Genomic DNA, 20,257 nt, shown 5'->3' on the forward strand with positions numbered 1-20,257 from the left:
GCACAAATGATGCACTGGTAGATAAACACAATGTGGAATAACCAAATCGAGAAATCTAACAAGCACTGTCATCCTTTTGCTAACATGTATGTGTGGTAAGAATATTTTAAAAAGCTATTCTCTTAGCAGTTCCCAAATATAACATATACTTTGTGTCTGCATGAAATTCTATGCCCTTTGACAAACACATCCACATTCTCCCCACTTACTAGGCCTCTGGTGACCACCTATCTGCTCTGCTTCTCCAAGTTTGGCTTTTCAAACAGTCCACATATAAGTGAGATTATAAAATGTATGTCTTATTCAACCTAAAATTTTATTCAGAAAATCTATGTATCTGTAAAACATTCGAAAACTTCTTAGTTGTCATTTTCTCTGGTGGCAAAGTTCGATTATTGTTTCGTATAAAAACTGAAACTATCACAAAATATTTGTCTATGTAGAGAAAAACTTCCCAGTGAGCTCTGCAATGAACATCTCAAAAACGCATATTTAGTAGTTGTTTTACAACTTTTTGATGTACTTTATTTCACTTATCCTTCCAATGCAAGGGAGAACATTTAACTTTGTATTGTACAACTATAAAATTTAAAATTATCACTGACTACAATGGTGGTTGCCAGGGGGTTTGGGGGAATAGCTGTTTAATCGTTACAGAGTCTCAGATTTGCAAGAAGAAAAATTTTTGGAGACTGGCTGCACAATAATGTGAAAATACTGTACCACTACTGAATCTGAATTGTGTACTAAGACGGTAAAATTTTGGATATGCATGCATATATGTATATATGTGTATGTGTATTCAATGAAACCTAAGGATAATTTTTTTTTCTATTACCATCTTTTAACCTCTTCAAGACTCTTACTTTCCTTAACACAGTTTCTTCTAAACATGCTTAAAAGCCAATTTTAAAACAACCTTTAAGTTAGCAAATACTGAAAGATAGGAGAGACCATGACACTAAAAATAACTAGTCATTGATCTTTCTTATAATGGATGCAATCCTGTCCACCCCTACCATCAGGCCTCATAAGACACAACTGACAGCAGAACAGACCAAAAGAGTAAAGTGGATTTCTCTCCCTCAGGTAGGCTTTCACAGGCAAAATAACCTGCATGACTATTTACTGCAATGACAACGACGATCCAGAATTTCTATCAATTCACTATTTGTGAAGCATTCTGTCAAGTACCCTACTTGATTCACTAACTACTAGGCATTCATGAGATAAGTGCTAGCAACAAACCAGGCTGAGAGTTATTGCAGGATCCCTGGGAATGCTGACCCATAGTGAAGTTATCCCAGAAATTATTACTGTAGCAATGCAGCACCTGCATGGTTTTGCATTTCTTAGAAAATAACTCTGTAAGATGAAACATGTTTGAAGAACTAAGAACACAACAAAATGTTCTTTTATTTAAGCAGGTGGCCAAAATACTTTCAAGTTTTGTGATCATCAGAATAAACAGCAAACACTATATAAACTTAAAAGCAAATTTTGGTTTAGTGTGTCTTCTGGGCAGCGGTCCACATGACGTAACCATTCTGGCTCTGTAGTCTCCTCAGTGTATGTTTTTATTCTGGACAATGATTCCTAAATAGTCCTTTCGACAATCTGCCTTAACCTGGCACTACTGTCTGTGCTTAATTCTTTGTGCCATGTGAAGACTGACTATCCTTTACTGAAACCTATCTTAATTTCCTTCCCAAAGAAGTAAAACTTTTCTTCAAACTTTGACAACCCTGCTGATGTAACTGTGTCATTAAATACTGAAAGCATTATACAATCAATAAAGCTCCAAGCGCCAAAAAATACAAACAAGAACAAAGAGGCCAAGAGGACAAAGAGGAAATCATGACACAACAAATGAAAAAGGGAAGTTTATCACTGTGTCCAAAGGTATGTCAAACCTCAGTGAACAAAATCAAGGCTCCTTATCTTTTTTTCAAGCTGATCTCCATTTACGTTTCCATTTTAGCTACCAAAAACAGAAATCCAGGTATCGCCCCACCCCATCCATTGTTGTGCTGCCAACTTTTCCTTCTGTGTATTTGCAACTAAAATCTCTCCCATGCCTCCACTCATTCACCTGAGGTAGTAAATTTGCATTCTTGCTGGCCTGCCCACCTCTAGTCTAGTTTTTTTCAAACTTCTCTTCTCTGATCTTTCATAAAAAAAAGTCTGACCTCAGCTCATACCCACTACTCCACGATGCAACTTCCTCAATGAACAGTAAGATAAAACCAAAGCTCCTTTTTGTAGCTCATAAGGCCCTTCACTAGCCTTCTGAGTCTCTGTCATCTATTTTTTTTGCCGCTGATTTCCCTGTCATGGTGCTCCACTGGGGCTGAACAGTTGGTACCCGTAACTGGTATCCAGTTTAGAATATCATAAGCACTCATTAAATGAGCAGCAGACGTTCACAACTGCCTGTCTAGTCTTGCTCTCACCTGACCGCTCCTTGCCTCAGACCTTGTACTCAGAATTATTAATAAAGTTGAAATACACTTCCTGGACATGCAGACTTTTGAGATTTTGGGTACGTAACAGCTCATCCCAACCTGAGATGCTTTTCTTCTACTTCCAAGTCTGAGGAATTACTTCTCATGTGTTAAGTTGGGTGTCTAGTGCTGTGTGAACTCTCTGAGGACCTGAAGGGTACACCAAGCATGCTCCACCTCTTGTCCCACTTGGGTCCCATCAGCCCTAGTCTGTTTGGGACCCTTCTGTAGTGTCACCACTGAGTCACAGCAGGCCCTCCTCCCTAACTCCAACCCCAGCCCAGAACATGACTTTCATCTTTAACCCCTAAGACAAGCAAGATTCCTGACACAAACCAGGCACTTAAAGAAAAAACTAAATAAAACAATGATAATAACAATAGTAACACTAACACTATGCCCTGTTTCCCATGTACCAGGCTATGTTCCAAAGGATGGAACTGTATGTAACTCATTTAATAAATGAACAAATTAACAGTACAAATATATCCTTATATCTAGTTTTAGTTTCTTACTTACACACCAATTAAGCACTGAGACTTAATAATCTTCAATAAAAGTAAGCTCCTTTCTTTTCTGCTTTGCCAGATATAGTTTCTAAATATGCAGAGGAAAGAATCATTCAGCACTTATAAAGTGAGGTTTCTCCTTTTAAACTCCACTATCCCTCACATGCTAGAAAAAGAATAGTCATGGGTCTTACAAAGATGGTCTCTTACCCACAGTAGGCTTCAAACTACGAATGTCTACCCAAACTCCTGTGGAAAGGATAAAGTAACAAGGATTTCATGGGTGAGATTTTTTGCCGTGCTTGCTTCCTATTAAACGAATAAATTCCTGGCCAGTTTCTATGGCCACTCCATGTAAATCACTGATGAAACCAGAGTATTTAGTGGCTATAATCTAATGAATATATTAGTCTGCACAAAGAATGAAGCATGAATGAGCAGTTTCACCTAATAGTTGTGACAATGCAGGCAGAGCTAGGAAGCCACAGTTCTGCTGGCACCTATGCAGTGTGACGCAGAAGGGACCAGCCCGCACTAATGAGATTTCCCCTGCCTTCTGCCCCCAACCTCAGGTAAGTAAGAAGCTGGTCCCTTAACCCTTGGAAAAGACTTGGCCTCCTCTCTGAGTAACAGAAGCACTAATGCCTTCCACTCCCTGTGTCACAAATGTGGAGGGGGTCGGCTGCTGCTGTGAGGACTCAGAACTGCAGAGCAATCCAGGAGTAGAAAGCCTTGTTATTATTCACTGTTTCTTGGTTCTGCCATTTCAGCTGAATCAACATTCCTCTGTTCACCTCTGCATCAAGACATAGGATTATCATCTCCTGACCACTCAGGAGAATTGCAAGAAATTAATGAAATGGCATGAGAGAATGGTACCTTGCTCTCCTTGGAAGGAAGACATGTTGTAAAATATTTCTACTTAATACAGAGGGGAGAAAAAATTATCAACCATATTATAACTTGCTTGAACAGCTACTGCTATGCAATCAAATCAGTCTCTTCTTGGTCAACATCACAGAAATAAAAATTTTATTGGAAAGAAAGTACACTAAAAAAAAAAACCTCCCTTATTGCGCCAACAGTTAGCTTCTCAATTAGCCCTCAAATAGATATGCACTAATATAGGCCATTGAAAGGATATATTAAAACAATAAAACTTTTTTAAAAACCTAAAACATAAAAAGAAGTTGGAAACGCATTTCTACGCAGTAACATGAAAGGTCTTCCTACCCACACTTCACTCCCCTTCTGTACCCTTTCTGCACCTCAATACTCACCCAAGGTTCAGGTGTTTGAGTTTCTGAAGGCTGCTGATCTGTGTGGGCAGTTCTTCAATCTGGTTATTAAAAAAGTTAAGCACTTCCAAGTTCTTCAGCTCTGCTACATTTGGCGGCACAGCTATAGAGACAAAATGCAGGATGTGAATCAAGGAGCCTCTCTCCCAGCCAGGAACACCAGCAACACATTTTGTTTTTCTTTCCGATGAAGCAGTTATTCCAATGTGACCCTAGAATTCATATGCAGTTTTCATTCTTTCCTAGGTTCTCAGGTGGAACTTCACCATCAAGTCACAGCAGAACTGTTTCTTCTTGTACAATCAGATCAAAACATTTGTCATGGTTTGTACCAGATGAATAGTAAGGGAGGAGGCAGAAAGGACAAGGGATCTCTGCACCATAAACTGACTATAAATGATTATTACAAAATGCATACACTTTTAAGTGTCTTATATCTAATAAATGCAACTGTTTTCTTCCTTTTGGTTCTCTTGTCTCTCCACTAGAAGACAGATGGCAAATCCAAATCCTTTCCTGTGTGATGGTCCCAAGTGGAAGCCTTTTAAGCAGTCCAATTATCAGAAGAGCTATCCTCTTTAATGGTATTAAATCACAATTTAAGTTCAATCTTAAATGATAAAATATTCAACCTGCCTAGTTTCTGATTTGGGCCTCTGGAGTAATGTACTTTGATCAATACACACACACACACACACACACACACACACACACAGAGAAAGAGAGAGAGAGAGAGAGAGAGAGAGAGAGAGAGAGAGAGAGAGACAGAGGTTATACCAGATTAACAACAGATCAATATACTGTTATTACATAGAAATACAAAAAGCCAAACTGAGTAGCATGCTATGAATAGCACTATGCAGATCAAAGTTGCAAAACAACCACTTGGGGCCTGTAAGAATCTGTCTTCCCTGTAGTCTATATCTGTAAATACAAAATTAAAAGCCAAAGGCATTGTTATCTCAAAAATATAGTCAGTCTTCAATGTCTGTGGAATCAACCACATGTACAGACTTTTTCTTTTGTCATCAGTCCTTAAGCAATGCAATATAACAGCTATTTGTATAGCATTTACATTGTAGTAGGTCTTATAAGCCATTTAGAAGTGATTTAAAGTTATTTGGAGGATGTACACTGGTTATAAGCAAATACTGTGCTATTTTACATGAGGCATTTAGCATCCTTGGATTTTGTTATCGTAGGGGCTCCTGGAACCAACCACCCAAAGATAATAAGGAACAGAAGTATTACTCAATCTTACTACAAACATCTGCCTGGGCAATGACCTTGCCCATGCTTCACGTAAACATGAGTATCAACATCATATACAACATCAACATCATAACTGACATGGGCCTTGAGTCCAGCAAAAGAATGTGGATTACATCTCCTGGCAGCCACCGGCTCCCTCCTTCTGGGAAAGCCATCCTGCCTGCCCGCTGCTCCAGCCTCAACTCAACCAGGAGCACCTATGCTTGGACCTACTACCCAGGTGTGTGTCAAATTCCAAACATATTTAACATAATTAAGGAGGCAGCCACTCAAGGACACCAGCTGATAACTCCTGGGGGAACAATGAAAGGAGGAGGAGTGCACTGTTCCTTACAGTTCTGGGTAATCATTTTCAGGGCTAAGAAATGTAGAGACATTGATGACTGATCTCTTTTCGAGAGAAGGAAGGCTTAGTACAAGCTAAAGGAAATGCCATCAGTGGGAGGAGTGACCACAAGAACTAGAAATCAATCTGGACCAAGACTCAGAGACAAGGGACAGCGGTCCACTAACTGAGCTTTGAATTGGTTCCTGAAGTGGCTGGAAATAAGTGGTCTTCATGGAATCATGGAGGCAGCTGAGAAATACTTCCAGAATTATTCCTGCATATTAACACTAATGTATATGAACCTGACCTGTATAAAGTGGCTGCAAAAGCGTATTTTGGGTGCAGAGACGACAGCACACTTTTAAATGAATGGTATCATGACCCTGTCCCTCCTCTGTCACTGTGTGTCACTTTCCCCAGTTCTTCCCTATTCTGTGAAGTGCAGCTACCAGGAGACTTTTGTTCACCCTCCAGCTGCCGGCAAACCTACTCTCCCCACAGTGATCCGATTAGTTTGAAGAGCAATAAAGGAAGTTAGTGAAACCAGGAGAAAATAATGATCTTAATTTAGCCACAAACCAAGAATAATGCAGCCAGAATTACTGCCGCTACCCCAAAGTTACTCTGCCAATGCAATTAAATGCTAGTCTAAAGGTATCGCCCTCGTGACAGGATGAGAGATTATTTCACTCTCCTTCCAAATCAGTCCAATTTAAAACCACAAATTATGCTAAATGTGATTTAGGACTTTGTTCTGTGGACACAAACAATAACCCCACATTCAATTTACCAATCCTCTCCCGTCTTTTGATGTGCATGTGAATTTTTTGTGTGTAAGACTTCATTCAAGCTAGAGGCAGGGGGAAAAAAAAGAATCACATAGCTAATATTTTCCCTAAAGTACAGATTTTTTTTTTCCCCAGCCTCAGTCAATATCAAAAGAGGTTAACGGTCAGACCTGTCAGGCTGCAATCCATTCATTCTTTCAACCAATATTTAGCAAATGTTTATTATGTGCACAGCATCATCCTCCTGATGTGTAGCAATGCTTTGGGGACAAAGTGAGAGAGTTGTACTATTTAAAGGCAGAAAGTTACAAAAGAACTTTGGCACAGTCAAATCCAAAATGGACCTAGTACTTGGAAAACAAGCTAATTTCAACAAACTATCTGTTATAACCTAAGCCCCCCTAGCTATCCTAAGGTCTGTTCTAAGGTATAAGCCCACCTGCTGCTTCCCCTCCCCTTCTCCCTTCAAATCTAACTAGGTTAAGTTTTAACTTCCTAAAGGCCATAAAACAAAGGCCTGAGGTAATAGCTCCTGACAACCCGGGTCTTCTCTACCCAAAAAGACCCGGTAGCCCGTCACAAGTTGTGTTAATTGCATTAGATTGTATTAGATTGTACATTCTTCACAAAAATAGCTTCGTTTGTATCACAGTAATACCTGTAACTTGGCCTTACTGTAAATGTGTGTTTTCATTTCCCTCTGGGCAAAGGATCGATATGTTAATCAATGCTCTCCTCTGTAAAGAATTGTAAAATCTTACCTAATTGATATGTTAACCATTGTTACCCACTACAAATAGAACAGTTGTGGTGCTAAAGTAAGGTAACTAAGGTTGTTAATTGCTGTTAGACTTTTCTATTCTTTGCTAAGGAAAACAAGATTTCTTCTTATCTAAACTTGCTAGTATGCAGGGAGACTTGCAATTGCCATTTCTGCTTTGTAGTGTGTCACACCCCCATCCCCCTCCTTACATTGTGTGACCAGCAGCTGTTTGTGGATTTACAAGATAAAAAATCCTGACTTTTAGCTGTGAGGTGTGCAGTCTCCAAATTGGCTCCCGGAGACTCGTCACCAGGCCTGGATTTTACCTAATAAAGCCTTTGCTTCCCAAATTTTAATTTCTTGCTTTCTTGGATTTTATACCGGGGTCCGAGTTATCACACTATCCACTTGAAAAGTTAACAATACAAACTATGCAATGATTATATCTTATACAACATACATAGCATAAATAATTTTAGCTAGTATGAAAAGGTGGTTAGCAATATCTCACCAAAGTTCTCTACTAAAATGTTTCAAGGTATCCACAAGATACAAAAGCAGGAAGCATTTTCAAGTACAGCTAGGCAGTTAGTATCTGTGTATTTCACGCTATGCCACTAAGATGCTCCTGTTCTTTCACTCTGTCTGTCTCCCGAGCTGTGACCCCCAGCAGAATCCACACGGCACAGAGGCAGTGCAGAGCTGGGTGTACAGAAGCAGCCATGTCCTTGCTCTGTGTGCCCTATTTCAATACACAACCTCTCTGGGCCTCCCAGGTCTCAAGTGTGAAATGAGAGGGCTGGAGAATGGCCATTTCTAAACACTCTTGTAACTGTTTTCAACATTTTTGAGACAAAGAGATGGATTATGAAAATCAATGATAATGGATTTAAATAATACAATAGGGTCCCCAATTAGGAAGCTCAGTCATGTAGAACTTTTGCTTCTGACAAATTTAGATTCATTTTCTCTCTCACCAATGACAGTTTTTAGTTTTGAGACTTCAGCTACTAAATTTGGGAGAGCGATCCTAACAATGCTCAGGCTTCCATGGCTCCGACACACAATATTCTGCCCCAACCATAACATCACACAACTTTCTGGGTCCCTCTAAGCCCAAGGCTTCCACTGTAGTCTTTGGAAAAGGCACGGCCCCAGGAATCTATGCCCAGAGAATGGAGTCGCGGTGTCTTCTAAGATTTTAAACTATTCAGACTAACTGGACTGCTGCCCCAGTCCTCTCATTCTTCAAATCTGCTTAAATGAAAGAACTTAAACATTATTCCAGAGATGCATGTATCTCACGTGTTGGGCCAAACTCCGCCTTCCTCAGCTAACTGGCAGCTCATAAACTCCTGTCCTGCAAAAGGAGAAACAAAATAATGAAAATAAACTAGTTAGAGTGAGGGAATTTTCACTCTGGGAGTCTTGTGACACCTAATTAGTAATTCTACAACTAATAATTTATTTTGGAGCATTTTAGGAACGTGTCCATGTAATAACACATAGAATAAGTTCGGGAGCTGGGCTGTTCAAAGGGCACCCACTAATTGTGTGGCTGCTTAAATCAAAATTAATATTAAATAAAATTAATAATTGCATTTTATGGTCACAATAGCCACTCATGGCTGATTGTTCCTGTATTGGGCATTTTCATCCCTGTAAAATATTGTTTGTCGGGGCTGGGGATTTAGCTCAGCGGCATAAGTTCCTGCCTTGCAAGCAGGAAGTCGTGAGTTCGATCCCTGGTACCGATAAAAAACGAAAAAAGACAAAAAAAAAAATATTGTTTGTCTTAGTACCAGGGACTGAATTCATGACCTTATGCTTGCCAGGCAGGCACATACCCCGCTAAGCTATATCCCCAGCCCTCACTGTAAAATGTTTTATAGTGGATTCAAACTATAGAGCACATCAGAATTATCACAGGGTTTCCTAAAACACAGGGGAGCACCCATGAGTTTCTGATTCCATTGGGGTGAGGGCCAAGAATCTGCATTTCCCCAAGTTCCCAGGGATGCAGGTGCTACTGATCTGAGAACTCTATTTAGGTGCAGAGAACTTCTAATTCATTGGTGACGTAAAGATCGATATATACATATATTTTCCTATCTCTGCACAACAGTATAATAGCAATCTTACCCAAGTTAAGATTCCTTTTGAGCCTAGGGATTGATAGGAAAAACCAAGACATGCTAGATGGTTAACCCAACTTGGGTCCACAATCCCACCACATCGAGCCAACTTCTGCCTTCTCACACAGACTGCATGGGGAAATTGTTCAAGGGGAGAAAATCCTTACATTCCCTAATCCACCAGCTGAAATCCCTTCAGCAGCCAGTTCATACACCACCTGCTATACTTCTGTCCTCCGAAACACTGAGGCCTAACCTTAACATGATGGGTACGGTATAGGCCGGCTGGCCTAAGGGCTGTGGATCAGGGCTTTTTCTGAGCAAAAGCATCTTGGACCCTGAGGCAAAGAAACTGTGAAGAGCGACAGGCTCTGGGAACAGCAGGCGCCATGCAAAACATACGGCCAGGAGCTCGCCTGGGTGCAGCCCACGGCAGGGTCAGAAGGTCAGGCATTGGTCTTTACAGCCATATGGTGAGCACTCTGCTGCTATAGAAGGGCAGTAATAGACCACGCACCACATTAACACCCACGATGCCAGGAAGCCAGAAGCTGAGAAGAACCATGTGGGTTTCCGTCAGAAGCACAGGCATGAAATCCGGAGTTGACCTCTCCCTCCCTCCTCCACCAAACTTCTGAGTGGTGAGAGCTACACTTATCTATTCGTGCACAAGAACCAGGAGCTGTCTTGAGGTCTGGTGATTCCTGAGCTGGGACTGGGCAAGGGTACGAAAGCAGGGACTCAGCCTTCATATTTCTTTGAACAAGCAAGTCACAAGCCAGCCTTTGGTGCCCGTAAAGGAAGTCAGTGATGCAGCATGCATTACCGGTGGACAGGGAGAGGGGAAGCTGGGAGCAGCTTTATGCATGCCCAGGACACACCCTGGTTCTGTGATGGTGAAACACTCTGTGCCCATTTCCAGAACTCATAAGTGCTACCTATCCCCGGGCAGAACAGTCCCTAACCACAGCAAAACAGAGCACACAGAACTGCTTCTAGAGGCCTGGCATGTTTATAGTAAAAAACAAGAGATTTTTGTCTGCTGCCATAGCAAATGAAAATGTCTGGTTTTACTTTGGCAAAACTACATGCTTCTGCTATTGCTTTTTTTTAAACAACAACAACAAAGGATAAAAGATGGTAAAGGATATGAAGTTAGCTTAAGTCATACAAAATTTATTTGCTAGAAATACTACTAAAAACTTGAGAATACAAGATAATGAGTGAGACTGCTCACTATACATATGGTTTGGGGAAACAACCATTTAAGAGAAAATGATGAACAGAAACATCTCTTTACCCAATGTTTGAGGAATAGGACACTGGATTACAACTGTCTTCATTGGCCCAAATAGAACAAGGTGTGATGAGGCCAAATTGACCAGAAACAACACAAAATGTGACTTGGGGCATCCTGGGCAAAGTAAAATGCACAAGCCTGGTAAGCTTTCATTACCATAGCTAGGAAACGGTGGTTTCCACACCACAGAGGTAATGTCTACACTAATTACATAAACATCAATTCCTTCAGCGAATTAAATCACACTCTCAAAGCCATCTTAATGATTCCATGTAAAGGATGATCTTTCCTGTTGCATATACATAATTATGTTCTTCAGTTTTATATGCAAAAAAAGGTCATTTGTACCTATAGTGATTAATTACCTTTGTTTTTTGGTCAAAAACACACGGTAGATTATGAACTAATTATGTATTACTATACCAGTTTTAAGTTCAAAAGTATACTAATGATAACTGCTTCAGAGATTTTATGGGGTTTCCCCCAAAGCACCTATTAAAGCAGTGAATTACAGTAGTTACAGGTTATTTAAAAACATAAAGTTTATGAAACACTGAAGCAAAGTCTCATTTAGAAGGTTCTACATGTTCCTCAAGGTAAAAATAAAGTGGCAAAATATCTTAATATCCACTTCAATAAAGGCCAATATCCACTAAATATTATTAGATTTACAAATGACAATGGTAATGTTACTTCTGGTTAATCAACAAGTATTTACTGAGTACCCACAGCCGGAAGTACATACTTATTGTATCGTTACATGGATTATCCTCTTTAGGATTCCGCTGCGTAAGTCATTTTAGGAGCCAAAAATATCCCTGACTTAATTACTGTGAGGAAAAAAAAAAAACCAGCCCCACTCTTTCAGCAGCAGTGAGAATAATCAATTACATAAAAATTAGAGAAAAAATGTACAAACAAGCAATAAGACCAATTTCAAAATAGAAATCCAAACATGGAAAACAAGTCCCTGAACCACAAAAGTATATTTACATAACCAAATAAATCTCCCCAACACCGACAAGCATGAATTTCTTCTCCTGTGAGGATACAAAACTGAGTTTCCATCTGCGTCTTGCAGTAAGTTCTCAGAGAGGACCAAGGAACCGGGCTGCAGTCCAGGAGGACTTGCAAAGCCCAAACAGAGGCAGAAATGCACTCTGCTCTCAGACCTCTCAATAAACAGCACAGCAACCCCTCAATAAACAGCCTGATCTGGGGGCCGGGCAGGAGAAGAAATGAGAGAAAAGGACACAGCCTCCAACAGTCTGGGAAGGAAGTGACACCCAGCAAAGGTAAGAGAAGAACACAGACTCCACTAGGAGGGATGCCTGAGAAGTTCCAGATGCCGAGAAGATCAACCGGAAAGAGCAGAACACAGAAAACTTCAATGAATCAATGCAGAAAGCAAGCTCTGTGTTAGAAAAAGAGCTGTTTAGCTTCTTTAATGTGCATGTATGATCATGTGCATTCCTAGGTATAATTAACAGCATATATATGTAGATACATATATATATATATTAATGCTTAATTATTAACATTAAGAGGCAGGCAGGAAAGAAGTCAACTTTTCCCACACGTACACTCACAAAGCATGCCTTGCCAACAGTTTCCAGCTTCTTTACAACCAAGACTTCCTGCACAGGCTGCCTCTCTCCTGTCTGGCCATATGCTGAGAAGCTGGGGAGCAGAGGAAGTGGATGAGGAGGGAAGGAAGGGCGCAGGGAAAGCTGCTGAGACACAGCAATCCGTTCAGCCCACCCAGTGGCTTTGAGGAGTCTCCTTCAGCTCCCCCGCTCTGCCTTCTAGCCTTAGCAATCCTCCCTGCTCTTTTTCTGTTTGAATGTGGAAGATCAAGCCACGGAAGGGCTCATCCTCTGAGCACTAAAAGTTCCCTGGCTGGTACAGTTACACTGCACATGCAAAAACCAGAGGCAGGGAGGCAACACCCAGGGCAGAGGCTGCAATCCCCAAGGAAGCCCACAGCTCCCAGCCCTGCTCCCAGCCCTGATGGTGCTGTGGTGATTCCCGCACCGGACAGAGCTGCTCAGGAAATGCGGCTCTCTCTCCTTCATTCCACACTGAAGTTACTACACGCGCAGGGTGTCAACTTTCATGGTCTAACAGACTGACGGCTGCCTTCTATTTTTCTCCCACGTGGCGCTGGTTCCTTTGGAGGGGAGTAAGGGCTTCCCATAAGTATGATAAGAGTTCATCCACATTTTCTAAAAGATGAGCAGGATTCAAAGGAGGGGCAGGGACTTCAGATGGGAAAATAACTGGGTAAGTAGGGCAAAGAATACAGGAAAAAAGCTAAAGGAGCTACAAAAACAGACAAAAGAAGATTCAAACAGAAACAGAAAACAAGGTCAACAGGTTTGCTAACTGGTGGTCAATCACATCAGGGTGGTTTGATCTACTAGACTGCCTGACAAAAAAGAAAACCAGAAACGAAAAAAGGTACCTCAAAGATAGAGTTAAAAAATTCACAGGCACACGCGGGCACATGCTTGCATTCAAGACTGAGTGTTACAAGATTACAAATTCTTCCTTAAAAATGTAAATTTAGGCAGATAAATAAGGTGATGCATATGAACACTTTTAAAAAGATATGAAGAAGAAAAAAAAGATATGAAGAATGAATTTAACATTACCCTAAAAAATCATCTTTTCAAGTGGCGCACAAATTTCCAGGAAACGTCTTCTTTAAGAAATACCATGAGTCTATCTGTACAGCAAATATATTTACAATTATCTTTCCTCTAGCCTGGGGTCTCCCTGCCTTGAGATACAAGGACTCCTACAGAATTCATGGACTACCTGGAGTCACAAATGTGCTGAAGTTATAACTATTATGTGACTTTCTCTGTGGACCACTGCCATGGTCTTCATTCTGATCTTTTAAAACGTCAGTGACTTAAGAAAAGTTAAAAAGGTATGTTGTGAAAGAATGTGTGTACCTAAGTACTGCACACTGGATACCCACACCGCCCTACTACACACACACACACACACACACACACACACACACACACACACAGCCCACGTTACTTAGAAGACAGACACTCAACAGAAAATTTATATGCCATCATGAGACACATAACATTTCAGGCAACAAAGGGCTGTATATATCACCCTGGTCCCAAAACTTACTATGGAGCTGAAACACTCCTACCACCTGGTGACACAGAAGCCATCATCAGAAACTAGCACAACCCATCCTCACTTGTTGGGAGAGACACTAGTGCAGTGAGGCCACTGCACTGCCAGCTACATAAAAGTACAGCACATCTAATTATGCACAGCACAAACATGGACTACAATGGTAAACCACAGTGGGACTGGCTTACCAAGTTACTGTCCCAGTCGTCTCTAGTGGTTTGATTGTGTCAACTCGAGACATTTAGAAGCTTAACCAACTTGGTTTAGCAATTCTGTACCCCAGGGTGTAGAGGAACTGCCCTGGTCCGGATGGGATAAATGACAAATGACGAAGGACAGACTCATTTCTGTTCTTGGGAAGAACTCCCATCTTTGCCCCTAGCTTGGAATCATCTCCTGGCTTCTAGCACAGATCCCTTGGCTCCCACCTCAGATTATTGTCCTTCTGGCAAAGATTCCTCGGGCTTCTGTCCCAGACTCATCAGCCTCCTGATATAGACTCACATGGGAGCCTGCAGAGAGCTCCCAGGAACTAAAACCTTCAGCCTCCAGTGTGCGGAAACCCTCTGCACACATCGCCATACGATTCCATGTGACCACTGTAAGTTAATCTTGTAATTTCTTAAATATTTGTGTATCTTGTGTTATATCTATTTCTCCAGTAAAACACTAAGTGAAACATTTGCTTATCACTATTTTACAGTGTCCTCCTACTTATGAAAAAAGTTTACTGGAAAGCAGTGCATCCTGTTACAATGGCAGTATCCTCACTCCTCCTGACTCCCTTGCTTCTCCTTATGTTTAATTTACTCTTGTACTGTTCTGTTCTTAAGAGCCGTGAAAGCAGCAGGCCCCGTGTACACATACTACACCTATTCGCATGCAAGCTCCAATGCCTTCTATACATAGTACGCTGCTAGGAAACTGGTTCTGTCTAACAGATATTCTACCACTCTAAACCACAGTGGAAATCTTTTCAAGATCAGCCCCCTCAAATGGGCTACTTATGATTTGGAAAGTGACAGGTCACAGTTCCTGCTCTTATTTTCTCCACAACTGGCTGTCTTCTCAAGTGGCAACAACTGACATCCACCCATTGAAAAATATACGGGGGGAGAATTAGTATACTATGGTTTAGTGAGTTTCCTTTAGCATGGAGTAGGCTCTCAAGACAAAGGACTCTACAAGAGGTACTGATTGGTCTTTGGAACCAACAACAAAGGGATGAGAAAGGCCACAGAGGAGATGCCGCAGAGAACATGCTTTCTCACTGTGCTCACCTGCCTTGGTTATGGGCTGGGCCACTGAGCCAGCACGTCCTTGATGTGGCAACTCACCTGCCTAATTACTAAAGCAAGAAACATCAGCACACTCCCAAGTGCAGGCAATTTCTCAGGGTAACCTGACACCTGGGACCAAAAGATAAATACTGTTTAATTAAAGATGTCAAACTAAAAAATACTACACACACACACACACACACACACACACACATATATATTTTCAATTCCAATCTTCAGATGAAGGCACAGTAACAAACTGATAAATGTGCACTAATTACAAAAATAAACTATTGATCAAAACCTCTGTATTATAAATACATTTATACTCTGTTAAAATGCAAACAGCAAGTTGTTTTCATATTGTCACAAGATAAATTCATGACACAGGGGCAATTTATTTTGTATATTCCCCCCTTATAGTTTAATTTCAAAAAGCCAGGCATGGGAATTTTTGCATAGGGTCGAAAAATAATCTATGAAAAAGGAATAACTTACAGACTGAGGAAGAACAAAGTCTTAAAAGAATGGTGGAAGTCAGTCTCATCAGAATCGGGGCGGTTAATTTTTTTCATTTATCTCACCAATCTATTCTATCTGTAGGCAAAGGCTTCAATTTACTTTTTAAAAAGCCCCTCTTTTTTTTAAATACAATTGGATCTGCGTTTTTTGAGAATACATTTTCATGTTGAACATGTTTATTTACGTAAAACTTACTGTTAGACACCTTACCTACATATGGGCCACCAAACAACTATATATACATTTCAGGAAAAGAAAAATAGCATAATTTTTTTCAATAGATGATACTACCCTCACATGGGGGACCCTAGAGGATGCCATATATTACAGAAAACCCACTACACTGCCAATCCTTAGAGAAGAAACTGAAAATGCATTGACCAAGGTTACCCAAAAAGCAGTTCACCATACTAATAAATGTTTGGAAGCAAACAGCTACCACTTTGAACACCTTCTGTAATTATAGAGACCAAAGACAACATGTATTAATCTCAAGATATGTTGATAAATTTAGTAAAAATATTTATACAAGTTTTTCTTTTCCTGAAATGTTTATACATTTTTTGGCACACTTTGTATATACACATAAAAATATTACCTTGACTTCTTTATGTAGTAGGACATCATCCTTGGTAAACACACTTCTGAATTAAATAAAGAAAATATCCTAGCATTTTTTTTGTTCACTATAATTTCAAGTTCCTAATAACCTATAACTAGTAGGAAATAGTTTTTTTTTTAAATGTATGTTTTGCCATAAAGCTTGAGTGTGCTACCTGCCCAACCACTTCTGTACACAAAATAGCAAGACACAGTCACAGCAAGGATCTGAAGATGTACACACAGCAATACTACAAGAGTTTATCTAACACTTCAAAGTTCAAATTATAAACCAGACTTGAGGGGTATCTCTGTAATCCCAGCACTTCGGAAGGCTGAGGCAGGAGAAGAGCAAGTTTGAGCCCAACCTGGGCAACTCTGTGACTCAGCAGGACTTTATCTGAAAATAAAAAATAAGGGCCAAGGATGTAACTCAGTACAAACAGTCAATGCCCAGTACCTTTTAAAAACTTTTTTTCAAGACGTGAAAGTAAATAATTTCAAGTAGAGAACCAGATGAATGAGAGTTTATCATAAATGGAAGGTGCTGAAAGTCTGCCCAGGCAGAAACAGACTCAAATGCAGAGGGCTTACATCTCAACACAGTGGATCATAAAGTAAAAAGAGCTGCTGTCCTACTTCAGGTGTTTTCAATATCATAAATGGGTATTGCTGCAGAAGCAAAGTTATTTTCAAAAACTAAAAAAAGTTTTATGTTTAAATATAAATACCCAGACTGCTTCATCACTAATGCAGAACCCAATTCATAGTATACAGCATTCTTCCCTGTAAAAGGATAAGAATCAACATAAATATTTGCAAATGAACATTTTCCTGATTTTTACAAGGTTCTCTTTTTGGTTTTTGAGACAGTGTCCTCGAGCTCCCTATGTCTCCCAGGCTGGCCTTGAACCCTCAGGGATCCCCTCTCAGCCTCCGGAGTGCTGGATTACAGGTGTGCGCCATCGAGCCCGTAATGGTTATTTTTGAATTAAAATCGGATTACATATATAGCAATATTTGTGGAAAAGAAGAAATATTTCTAATTCAAGAAAGTGGCTATAATAAACTCACACAAAAAGTGAGAAGCTGAATATACTTTAGGAGCCAAACAAAAACTATGTATGTCCTCTCTAAGGATCTACTGCAAATGTGATAGAACTGTTCTATGTAAATGGCAGCATCAACAAGCCTTGTGGTACAAGACTCACCAAACAGCCCCAAACAATGTCTCTGATTTTAATTTTTAGGAACTAGGATGGATGGGGTTGGACTGCATATCTCAACATTGCCCTCTAGTGGAAAAATTTTAGAATGGTTGTTGACAAAAGAAATTTCAAAGCGTAAAAATCAAGAAGAAAAACATTCGCAAAGCTCACACCCCTCAACCCTATAAAACCTGGGGATCAGATTTAAGGAGCAGGCTGAAAAAGGCCCAGAGATGGTGATGACTTAAAAGGGTGGCTCACTAAAAAATCAAGGGTTTCAGAAAGGGCAGCAGAAGATGACACAGGAAGACAACCTTTGGACATGAGAAAAAAAAAAGTATCCCCAACCTTTAGAAATCCAGAATGCAATCAGGGATATGAGAAAATTAGTAAATCTCTTGGAGATTTAAATATCCAGGACTAATTCTGAGTGAAGGGAGCACAAGCCCAGCAATGAATTGAGTCCCGGAGTAGTGTGAAGAGAAGATAAAACTCAGCAAAAGCTCAGCTGAGCCCAGGAGGATCACTAAGATCCAGTGGGGCACAGGGTCCCAGTTTTCCTGAGCTACAGATCCTCTGGGGCACCCCGAGACCCTCACAGCCCATCACAGCTCAACTATAGAATGACTTCTCTGATCATTAAGAAGAGGCAAACATCAATTTCCGGGACATGTTTCCTTAGTGAGCCCACAGTCCAACACGTTTGAAAGTGGCACATGATGATCACATAAAGGGAAGCCTGTAGTGGCCAGAACTTCTCAAATCACCTGGTCACAGCAGCCACTGTGGGGCTGCTGCTTCCTCTGAAACCACTGTAGTTTCTTTGAGCAGCTATGGTCAGTTACACGATGATCACAGAGACAGCACTCTGAGCTCAGCCACGGGCATGACGCAGACTAAGAAACACTCCCTGCTTTTGCGAAATCTAGTTGAGGAAGTCAGAGAAGAAACGTGATGCAACAGAAGAACAAAGGAAGTGTTACTTTGGTGCTGAGGAATCCATGTGCAACAGGGATGAGGAAGAGGGGTCACAAGACCAGAGTGGCCAAGAGGCCTGGAGCACAGGACAGGACAGAGGACTCGGGGGAGCAGGGACAGAGCACACATGCGGAGGCTGGGCTGTGGGGGTGGGGGACATGCAGGAGAAGGATCTATATCACCCCAAGAGGAAGAGAGGCTGGCTGGGCCATGGGGCCCGCTGTGGGAAGTTTCTGGAAGTCAAGCAGAGATGGCACTCTGCACTAGGTGCCTGGCACCAGGTCATGCATAGTGAAAGCGGGGTTTATGAAAATCTTGGCTCTTGGGCTGTGGCTTACCTCAGTGGCACAGTGTCTGCCTAGCACACCCGAGGCCCTGGGTTTTATCCACAGGGCTACAAAAAGTAAATACGCAAAAGGCTATTAATTCTGAAATTCTGTCCACTGGGTCAGAAAGAGTCCACCCTGTTGGGTTTCTAGCTAGCCCCTGCCCAACACTGGAGAAGGCAGGAAAAGATCGCTTATTCTTCTTCCTCCAAGGTCTTGCCAGCTACATCATGAGCACACGCACACCCGGGAAAGCTACTGTCTGCCTGCATTCTTCCACTGAGCTCACCAAAATCCATCAACGTCATCCCAAACTACTAGGTTTACATAAAAAATAGTTTGCTTATAATAAAAATAAAGCTCTAATAGTATGTAATTACCTTGGCAATTTTCAAACAGTTTTATGAACTCCATTATAGAAAACTTCAGGAAATTCTGCTAAGTCTTGGGCATTTCAAGGCCATACAGCACATCTTTAGCTTCTTCATGGCTTACTTGCCTCACCTGTTAAGGTCAAAACCACTAGCAAGAAAAGGGCCATGCAGCCAATAGGCATTGATGAGCTGCCCCTGCAGATATTAACTCAAATAAGTGGAGTCAAACAGTGTCCCCGAACGGAAGTCTCTGTTTGAGTAAGCAGCCATTCAATCCCTAAATACGTGAGCAAGTAGAAATGTCAGACAGTGGTGTAATTGGCACACCAGAAGAAAAACACAAGCACTTGAGCAAGATAAAAGCGGGTGCTGAGGGGTTTATCTTTTGAGTCTCAGTGGTTTTAATGTAGCGATGTCAGCCAGTCCCTATTAAAAACAATGGAAAGTGAAAGACACTGATTAGAATAAAAAGTGACAGGAGGGTGTGCTCAGCCACTTACATGTAATGCATATTTATATTTCCATCAGATGGACATATTTACTATAAACACTTGGAAAACCTTAGGAAAAGTCATTCACTTAAATGCCAGAAAAATAGTAAAAGATGCTAATTTGACCTTAGTAGAACACATCGGGTAGCACTGACACTACTCACCATGGCCGGAAACAGAATTTACCAAGATGATTAATTAGAGTTTACTGGATTAGGTCAAGAGTGTCTCATACAGACAGAAAAAAATAGGAAAGAAAAAACAGAGGAAAGAAATATGAAGTCTAGATTCGTTCACAGTCAACCTCTTTAACAGCTAACACAATTTAACTCCTTATTTTTGCCTCTCTAAATTTATCTAATGCTCGATGCCTGGAGAAAGAAATTGATAGATTGATCCTCGAAATTTCTATCTTTGTG

The 20,257-nt window shown here is 40.9% G+C and overlaps 1 protein-coding gene across 3 annotated transcripts in view; it reads right to left on the reverse strand.

Moving 5' to 3' along the window:
* The window catches only part of Rsu1 (Ras suppressor protein 1), a 188,722-nt gene that overhangs the window by 141,052 nt on the left and 27,413 nt on the right, over nt 1–20,257 (reverse strand). For all 3 annotated transcript variants that reach the window (XM_063237872.1, XM_003462766.5, XM_063237873.1), the window contains exon 4: nt 4,294–4,414. In XM_063237872.1, the coding sequence (XP_063093942.1) occupies nt 4,294–4,414 (121 nt within the window). The remainder of the gene's footprint in view (nt 1–4,293; nt 4,415–20,257) is intronic.

This window comes from Cavia porcellus, unplaced genomic scaffold (assembly GCF_034190915.1).
Source record: "Cavia porcellus strain 051 isolate PalLab524CR breed Dunkin Hartley unplaced genomic scaffold, mCavPor4.1 scaffold_27, whole genome shotgun sequence".
Taxonomy (NCBI): Eukaryota; Metazoa; Chordata; class Mammalia; order Rodentia; family Caviidae; genus Cavia; species Cavia porcellus.